At 52.6% G+C, this 9,538-nt stretch overlaps 1 protein-coding gene across 1 annotated transcript; it reads left to right on the top strand.

The window, feature by feature from the left end:
* The first annotated feature begins 269 nt into the window (after positions 1-269).
* OCM (oncomodulin) lies at positions 270-5,717 on the top strand. The gene is made up of 5 exons (XM_004705555.2): positions 270-308; positions 961-1,028; positions 1,947-2,079; positions 2,495-2,604; positions 5,607-5,717. The coding sequence occupies exons 2-5, from the start codon at positions 968-970 to the stop codon at positions 5,630-5,632; spliced, it is 330 nt and encodes a 109-aa protein (XP_004705612.1). The 5' UTR covers positions 270-308; positions 961-967; the 3' UTR covers positions 5,633-5,717.
* Positions 5,718-9,538: the final 3,821 nt, after the last annotated feature.

Below are 9,538 nucleotides of genomic sequence, written 5' to 3'. Positions count from 1 at the left end.
GTTTGTTTGTAAGAAGTGGCTGTTCCCACCCACTGTCCCTTGAGATATAAATAGAAGAAAGAAGAAGAAGAAGAAGAAAAGAGAGCTTGAGAGATTTAATTAGTAAGGCAAGACATTTGAGCTATGGCCACTCGATCTTGAAAAAGAAATTTAAGAGGCGGTACCGATCGCTCTTTCGATCCTATATAAGGTGGATCTGCAAGGCAGCAAAAGCGCCTGTGTTTGTTGTTCTCATTTGTTTGTTTGTTTGTTTGGCTTCCTTCGCTCTTCTTCTTGATTCTTCTTCAGGAAAAAGAAAGCTAAGAAAGGTGAGTAGCTGGTGGGCCTCCCGGGACCCAGGCTCTTCTCCCCTGTGTGTATTCTCTCTAGCTTTGTGCCGGCCGGGCTCCAATTTCTCTTTCCCTGTGGAGTTGACACCTGGAAGGATCCGGGTCTCGGGTAGCTTGGCTTTTCATTCACGGGGTCTCCATCCTTCAGGGCACAGAGGAGAGAGCGTCTTTGCCACACGAGGTCTGCAGGCAGCCTGCCCTGCGTCCTTTCCTGGGTGTCATTTGCAACCATGCATTTGCCCAGCAAGTCTAGGTTTGCTCCAGAATGCTGGTTTGTAGCTGACTGTGTAAGTGGTGGGCGATGACAAGACACGCTCTTATTTCTTATTCTTATCAGAATAAGAAAACAGAATTGAATCATTGTTTAGATCATTTAAATCATTGCTATTATTATCATCATCATCATTATTATTATTATTATTGCTTTGGCACGTAGTCAAGAGAGGGCACTGGGGTCTTTTCAATCTTTGGCTTTTAATTGGCGTGCTCTGTCCCACCACCCTTCTCCTTTTTGAGAGAAACATTTCTAGGCAGGCAGAGCAATGGCGTCCCAGGCTGCCAGAGGGCACGTGGCCCTGTCTGCGCCTGCCCGTGCTCCCTGCTGACCGCGTGTTGTTGGTTGCGTGGCTAGGTGGAAGATGAGCATCACGGACATTCTCAGTGCTGATGACATCGCCGCGGCCCTGCAGGAGTGCCAAGGTAAGTGGAGGATGTGAGCCCGCAGGCCGGTGCTCACTGCTCTCACCTGTCCCCATGGCTGGTGACCCAACAGGGATGCCACACAAACTTCGCTGACGATTCACCAAATCGGAGAACAGCAGCTAAGTTAGTAAGGAGGCACGGAAAGGCTAAGGACAGGAGACCCTGAGCATCGAAAGCATTTCCGTAACCGTTCCCGCTGGCAAGTGACCCTGTAGCACTGTTCGCGGAGGGTGTCCATGGCTGAAAGTCTGACAAGAGCAGACAGCCACAGACAGAGCTTTCTGCTAGTGATCAAGCCCTCCGCTGCTGGGCCCCAGGGCTGCTTTGCCAGAGGAAGCCTTCCGTGAAGTGAAAAGCAACATCAGCGGATGGAGCCACCCAGTGCATTGATCACCACACTGAGATCAGTAGTGCAGGGAGCTCAGATGCACCGTCGGTGGAGGTGGGATGGGCGTGGAGAAAGGGAAACAGGAATCAGACGGCGAGTGGAAAGGGGCAGGAGATGCTGACACAGAGATGTTAGCTCAGAGCCACCTGGCCTTGGTCGATTCAAAATCCTGGACCAGTTTGGCAGCCCTTCTTTGTCCTGCAAAGACTTGGTAGCTCAAGGATGCCATGATAAGTGTTTGGTTTGGTTTTTTTTTTCCAAGAGTTTTATTGGCAAGTAATTTACATACCATCGAAATTCAATAATTCAATCATATTAAGGAGAATGGTACAATCACGCCCACATCGATTTTAGAGCATTTCCCCCTCCCATGGTTAAATTACCTCTAAGATGAGTTAGACAATCACAATCCGCTCTAGTGCTCCCCCACCCCACCCCCTTCCCAATAAGTATTCTTAACAGCCTGCGCCTTCAGCACCTCGGTCCAAGTACAGGCGCTTCGGAATAACTTATTCTCTGTTCTTCAGACCCAGATACTTTTGAACCCCAAAAATTCTTCCAGACCTCAGGCCTCACCAAGATGTCAGCCAGCCAGGTGAAAGATGTCTTCCAGTTCATCGACAACGACCAGAGTGGGTACCTGGATGAAGAAGAGCTTAAGTACGCGTGGTCCTTACTTGTCTGCTGCGTGGATGGGCCGGTATGGGGCAGGGCAGGCCAGCTTTCAGCATTCCCTCCACGGCCCGCTCAATTGCTCATCACTGGCCCCTCAGCTGAACCTCATTAAAGGCAAACATCGAGCCAGGGTCCTGCAGGCCGAGGGCAGAAAATACATTACCCCCCTCCCCCACGGGAGGGGTTTTCATGGGCAGATGGGCTTATCAGAAGAAATGGAGCAGATCTTAGAACCCAGACGCCCACCACATGAGTTTCCCCCTTTGCTGGCTAAGACCTGGCCTGATGATTGCAAACAGATGGTTACCTGAGAGGGGGGGAAAAAAAAAAAGATGAGAGAGCACACACGCGCGTCGTTTTTGTTTTTCAGAAAACCCCCGTCTGTCTTTGTCATCCGTAGGTTTTTCCTCCAGAAGTTTGAGAGCGGCGCTAGAGAACTGACCGAGTCAGAGACCAAGTCCTTGATGGCCGCTGCGGACAACGACGGAGATGGGAAGATCGGGGCTGAAGGTACGCCCGTCCCCGGAGGGGCCTAAGACCTAGCACTCAGACAGACGTGGGCTTGACACCTCTGAACCGTCACGGCCGCTGGTGACAGTGAGTTTATGAGAATCGGCAGTTCAAACCCACCAGCCGCTCTGAGGGAGAAAGATGAGGCTGTCTGCCCCCACAGCAAAGTACACGTTCTCAGAAATCCGAAGTAGAAACAGTTCTACTCGGTGCTAGTCAGAATGGCTGGATGGCAGCGGGCCTTTAATTTAAGATTGAACGTCACTCATCTAGCCAGGGACCCTCAGTCATTGCATCTAGACAATGGGACCGAGGTGAGGTTACAAATGAGGCATGGAAAGTCTCTGGCATGATGCCTGGGGATGGAACCCCCCAAAACACTGCCGTGGAGCCAATTCTGACCCATAGCCTGCCTCTAGGGGGTTTCCCAGACAGTGCATCTCTACAGAAGCAGACAACCTCATCTTGCTCCTTTGGAGTAGCTGTGGGTTTGAACCTCTGACCTCAAGGTTAGCAACCTGATAGTTATCCCATGACACCACCACGGCCCCTCCATGGGGGATGTACCAGGGAAGCCAGCTTTTCTGGTCATTGTCTATGAACCGAAAGCGTCCCTCACCCAAACTACCTGGTTCTCCATTGCGTGCCATCCCGGGGCACCTTGCAAAGCAGCCAGAGGATGTCAATTGAGCCCATGTGAATGAGAGCAGGATCCTCTTTCTGAAGTGTGTCTCTGCTCTGAGTGGAAAGACCTCTGGGCCTTAAAGGATCACCCTTTGGGTCATCGACCCACTGAGTGAATGATATTAGAGAACAAGTAAGTCGGCCACCAGATATGCAGTCTGTTGCATTGTTGCATACAGCGTCCTGTATTGGAACATGAATGCCCTCCCCACGGCCGTGGGCATCTTTCTGCTTTCTTTTGTCCTACAGCTTGTGTGCATCTTAGTGCCCAGGCAGGACAACGGAGGCCGAGTGGTCCTTCTGGCAGCGCGGATTCGAAATAAAGAAACTGCTCTTTGAAATCTGTATTTCCAAAACCTGTTCAGGAGGAGACCCCTGTGCCTACTAGGCAGAAATGAACGCAGTTTCTCCAGCTAGCCCTCGGAGGGATTGTTTAGGTCCCCGGAGGCGGCTCATTCATTTACACAGCCCCCCAACAGGGCCTTCCCCCCAGGGCCAAACTTCTCAATGGATAGAAAGCAAATCTCCAGTGTCCCCTTTCAGTCTGTAGTAGCCACATCCTGTCTCACAGCGTTCTGTCTCAGGAAACCAGAACCCGCTGGAGAAATGCGCTCCAGGAATACGGAATGGGAATTAGCGGTCAGGTTACACCTTGTCCGGGCAGAAGCCGTGTGAGATGCTGGTGAGGGGCTGGGAGACGGTCTTCTCTCGGTCCAGCTCTCTAGGGTGTCCTGCATTCAGAGTCCCCTCGCTGCCAGGTTCCCTCTGTCACAGGTGTTGCTGTCTAAACTTTTGGGGAGAGGCTTATTGTTGCTTTTGTTCGGTGCCATCAAGCTGGTTCCAGTTCACGGTGACCTGTGTACCACAGAACGAAACGCTGCCTGGTCCTTCTCCAGCGTTATCACAGCTTTTACATTTGAGCCCATCGTTGTAGCCACGGTGCCCCTCCATCTCCTCTAGGGCCTTCCTCTTGGTCACTGCCCATCTGCTTTACCAAGCACGATGTCCTTCTCCAGGGACTGGCCTCTCCCGACAGCATGTCCAAAGTATGTAAGATGAAGTCTGGCCGTCTTACTTCCAAGGAGCATTCTTCCTTGCTTCTCCCAAGATGGATTGGTGTGTTCTTCTGGCTCAGAGTATCGTATGAACACTAAAAAGGCGGGGACGTCTCACCCTATGACATGTATCCTCAAAAGGCACCCCGCGGCTACGGCAGGGGAAGAGCTCCTCCCCTTTCTATTGCAAGGTAACCAAACCAAAAGGTCAAGGCTCACAGATGGTGACCGGCAACGGCACAGTGGTCATGGTCAGCGAAACGCAGCTGGCCAGGTAGGTCCACCTACAAGGGGCTTCCTCTGCAGAGATGAAACTGCAGTGATGCAGTGGGTAAAGCACCTGCCTACCCGCCAAAAGGCCAGAGGTTCAAACCCACCGGCCGCTCTACGGGAGAAATGTGTGTCAGTCCGCAATCCGGAAAGATGACCGCCCGAAACCAATCCTTGAAATGGCGCGGATGCACGCTGGCCGGTCCGATCGGGTCACTATGAGTCGGGGTCGACTCAAGCTGTTTTAGGCAGTGGATGGGCGGGTTAGGCAGAAAGCTGGGATGCTTTGGCGACCGGGCTCCAACATCACTTCCTTTCTGTGCTTACCAAGAGGTGTCACGCTTGGTCAAGGAGCGGGTCAGCGAGAAAGAGGAAGACCCCCTAGGACATGGCCAGGCACTGTGACCCCAACGTAGCAGGCGTAGTGAGGATGGCGTGGGGCCAGGTAGTGTTGGGTTCCATCGCGCACGAGGTCGCTATGAATCAGAACCGCCTCGACGGCACCTGACCACAACCGGTGGAGGGAGGGTTGTGGCAGTCATCTGACAATTTGGGTTGGGCACCGGAGTCCCCAGTCAGCAGTGTGAAACCACCAGCCGCTCCTCAGGAGAAAGATGGGGCTTTCTGCTCCTGGGAGGATTTACCGTCTCGGAAAGCCCAGGGGCAGCGCTCCCCTGTCCGAACGGGTTGCTGTGAGTCAGCATCAATTCAGATGGCAGTGAGTTCCATCAAACCAGTGGGCCACCCCTCCCCAAAAAACCAAACTCTCTTCCATCAAGCTGATTCCAACCCATGGTCACCCAGTCTAGGGTGTCCAAGTCTGTAATCCCAGAGCAGACAGCCTCCTCTTTCTCCCAGGGAGCAGCTGTGGAGTTTGAATCGCCACCCTTGAAGAGAAGCAGCTCGGCGGCGATCCACAGCGCTGCCAGGGGGCCGCGGTGTGTCTTGAAAGGACAGCCATCCCCACTGACTGTCCTCACCTCTCTGTTCCAGAATTCCAGGAAATGGTGCATTCTTAAAGGCCTCCAGTCTGGAGACAGAGGACAGAGAGACAGGGACGGGACAGACAGCTGGAAGACCTCCAAACCCCAAGAATTGGAACACCACCCCCACACACACCCCGCCGCCGCCTGCATCTTCCCGATTTATCCATTCGTTTCCCCTGACCAATTTCTGCCCTTGGCTCCTAGTTGGAGTGGGGTCATAGGACAGCCGTGGATGACGGTCTGTGGTGGCGAGCATTCCCTGATGACTCTTGTAAGACCCTTAGCAGACAACGCCTTTAAAATAATAATAGTAATAATCCAATAAAGACATGTTTCTCATCATCCCCTGCTGTGTGGGTGTGGGTGTGTTCTTTTCCTTTCTCTCTGTTTCGAGGAAGAAAGCAATTTGAGGAAAGGGCAGCAGGAGGGTCGGAAAGATGGAGGCATGGAGATGGGAAAGGAGGGAGGTCTGGTCCGTAAACACTCACCCAAGCCACGAGGAGCAGCTGCCACAAAGAAAGAAAAGGAGGCCCTGGAGGGCCCAGGCTGTGAGCACGGGAGGTGGGCATCGGTGGACAGGACAGCCAGGGGGTCCGGTTGGGGTTTTAAAGGACCTACAGTGGCACGGTCACGCGAGGGCTTGCTCAGCCAGTCAGCGCCTCTGACATGAACGTGGAGCTGAGTCAGGCTGTGACCCTGTCACAAGAGATGTAAGTGGGCAACGGACAGAGGAGCGGACCCCGCTGCCATCGTCATGGTGGCCTTGTGAACAACTGAGCGGGCGCTGCAAGCTCCTGCTCCGTCTGCACCCTTGTTGGTGTGTCTCCATGTGCTGTGTGTCTCCAGTGCCTTCCAGGCTAGGGAAGCCTTCATGGAGGTGCTGGCCGGTAGGTGATGAGCCACAAACCCCAAGGCCAGTGGTTCAGAACCAGCCTCTCCTCGGGAGGAAGATGAGGTGGTCTGCTCCCATCAAGATCGCCACCTTCGGAAACCCAACACAAGTTCACTCCTTGGCAGTGGGTTCAAACGAGGGGGCTCATCTTCCCACACCATCCCCGACCATCTGCTGTGCTTCATGGGCTTTCCCTGGCCCCCTTTCAGGGGTCAATGGCCAAGCCTCTCGTTCCTGGTCTGTCTTCCTCTGGAGGCCCCAGTGAAATCTGTCCACCCGTGGGACCCCACTGGCATTTGCATTCTCAACGGGACACGGAAACTACCCAAGGCCCCCAGTTTGGGGCTGGTCACAGGGGCCACAAACAAAGGAGAATGGCCAAACCCACTCAGCTGCCACCTGGGCGACTCAGGCTCCTGACAGCCCACATGGTCAGAGCAGAACTGTGTGCCGTGGGGTTGTACAGGGGCTGGTCTCTCGTAAGCGGTGAGCCCATACCTCTCTTCCAGTCAGCAGCCAAGTGCATTAACCATTCACACCAGGTAGAGACTCCCATCCTGTGCGATTCCACAGCCCCAGTGTCAAGCCTTCTCCCGCCCCACTGAGAAAACAAGCTATTTGAGACCTGCTTGTTCTCCGCCGACCTCCCACCCCTGCAGCTGGCCTCCCTCACGACTTTCCTGGCACCCACCTGATACCATGTCGGTACACCTCTCTTGCCCCAGCAGGTGGGGTGGCCCCAGGGGTCCTGTTACCAGGCTGACATTGGGGCTGGGAAGCGTCCAGCCGCAAAGCTCTCCTGATGGCTGCTTTCCGGATGGCCTCTCAGGCTGCCGCTGAGCATGAGGACACTTTGGGGCGCCTGAGGCCTCCTCCCAAACCCAGACTGGCAAAACCCTGCTCGCCCCTCTGGCTCTCCCACCCCCACCCCCACCCCCGCACACACACACACTCTCCCACCCCCACCCCAACACACACACACTCCCACCCCCACCCCAACACACACACACACTCTCCCACCCCCACCCCAACACACACACGAAGACCCGGCGCCTTTGGAATCTCTGATTGTGGTGGTTACCGTGTTGGGGATGAGACTCAACAGAGCAAAACACACGTTCACCGATGCCAGCTAGTTCCGTGGCATTGGTTATATCCTTCCCTTGGTATCAACCATCTTCATGTTCCTACTCAAATCCTTTCACCTCCTTTAACTTTGACCCATTGCTGCCCACCCCCCACCCCATCTTCTCTGCTGCACTGTGATTAATGGAGCCAAACCGTGTTTTAGCCTAAAGATGATTTCAGGGGCTAGTTTTGGCCAGCGGAAGAGACTATCTCAGGGCAATCGTTCCGTGGGCTCCTCCAGTCTCAGTGGATCTAGGAAGCCTGGAATCCTTAAGAATTTGAATATCGAATGATGAGGGCAATGCATGTACAACTGTGCTTTACACAACTGATGTAGGTATGGATTGTGAGAAGTGTTGTATGAGCCCCCAATAAAATGATTTTAAAAAAAGAATATATAACCCCCCCAAAATTTGAATATCTGTACAACAATGTTCTCCCTTTTGATCACGATCTATCTATCATGGCTGTGATCAAAATGTTCGGTTATGGTAGCTGGGTACCAGCTAGTGCAGCGGTTCTCAACCTGTGGGTCGAGACCCCCTTGGGGGTCAAACGACCCTTTCACAGGAGTCGTCCATTTCATGACAGTAGCAAAATGACAGTGATGAAGTAGCAATGAAAATAATTTTATGGTTGGGGGGTCACCAGTACGTGAGGAACTGTCTGAAAGGGTCGCGCATGAGGAAGCTCCAGTGCTTCTGGTCTCACGCTACAGGAAGCTGCAGTTGAGGGAGGCAATGAGTCCTGTACTCCACCTGCTTCCCTGCGGAGTCCCTGTTGTTTGTTTCTAAGAGGATCTGGATAAGGCAGTTTTCAAATTATGGGGGCATACAACAAGAGGGGTTCACGATGACTTTAAGGGGACAGAGAACAACAGTCTTTTGAAATATAACTTTATTTTTTAGAGCAGTTTTAAATTTAATCCCAAAAAATGCAAATAAACTACCAAGAGTTCCCATAAGCCCCTTTTTCTTTCCTGCACCATTTCTCCTATGGGTCAATTTTTAAAAATTGCATTCATTTTCATTTTCATATGCAACTGAATCAAACCAAACACACAGAGACACGATTTCAATACCACTGTTTAGTATGAGGCCAAAGAGAATATCAGACTTGTGAAAGTACATCCATTTGAAGAAGAATAAGGGATAGCGGAGGGGGTATCAGAGTCAACCCAAACCTCATAGTTTTCCAAAAAGTCCATGTTGGGGAAAAGTTTTAAAATACAGAACCACTTGGGGGGTGGTCACCTTCTCCCTGCACATGCCACTCTCTACCTATTCACCCCTCCCCAATGTGCCCTCATCCTGACAAGCATCAGGCGAGCTCCTCTCACCACCTGCTTCTGAAGCTTTTGTGAATCAGAACACAGGCAACAAGAGACCCTTCCTGTTCTGTGTTGATGACCTACGTGTTGGGGCTGCTGCTGGGTGCTGCTGACTCCTAGCGGCCGATGTGACAGAGGAGAGCTGTCCCGTAGGGTTTCCCAGGTAATGCCCAAGAATACCAAGCAGACGACCAGCTGCCAGCAGAATGAACAAACCCGTCTGCAGGAAGTACAGCCAGAATGCTCCTTAGAGCCACTGAAAGAGAGAAAGATCGTCAGCAAGATGGAGTGACTGCAACGGTGTCGGCAACAGGGGTTCAAGTCTAGCAACGGCTGTGATGACACAGGACCACGCAGTGCTTCATGCAGCTGTGCACGGAGTTGCCATGAGTCGAAACTGACTCAACCTAACAACAACAACAACAATAACCATCTTTCTGGTAGCAGACCGCTAACTAAGTCTTTGCTCCCTCGAGGTCTCTGGGTAGATATTCCATCTGCTGACATTTTGGTTAGTGGCTTAGCGCGTCATCACTGCGCCACTAGGGCTCCTTTTCTGAAGCCCTAAGAACCCTTTTTGTTTAGAACA

Source organism: Echinops telfairi, unplaced genomic scaffold (assembly GCF_000313985.2).
Source record: "Echinops telfairi isolate 266 unplaced genomic scaffold, ASM31398v2 ScPeMD7_5;HRSCAF=22, whole genome shotgun sequence".
Lineage (NCBI taxonomy): Eukaryota > Metazoa > Chordata > Mammalia > Afrosoricida > Tenrecidae > Echinops > Echinops telfairi.
Note: the sequence above shows the minus strand (reverse complement) of the source record. Positions and strands in the feature narration are given on the sequence as shown.

Coding starts and splice junctions, on each gene's coding strand:
- OCM (XM_004705555.2), top strand. CDS start 968: ATGAGCATCACGGACATTCTCAGTGCTGATGACATCGCCGCGGCCCTG. Junction 1,029..1,946: donor GGCCCTGCAGGAGTGCCAAG/GTAAGTGGAGGA, acceptor TCTGTTCTTCAG/ACCCAGATACTTTTGAACCC. Junction 2,605..5,606: donor TGGGAAGATCGGGGCTGAAG/GTACGCCCGTCC, acceptor TCTCTGTTCCAG/AATTCCAGGAAATGGTGCAT.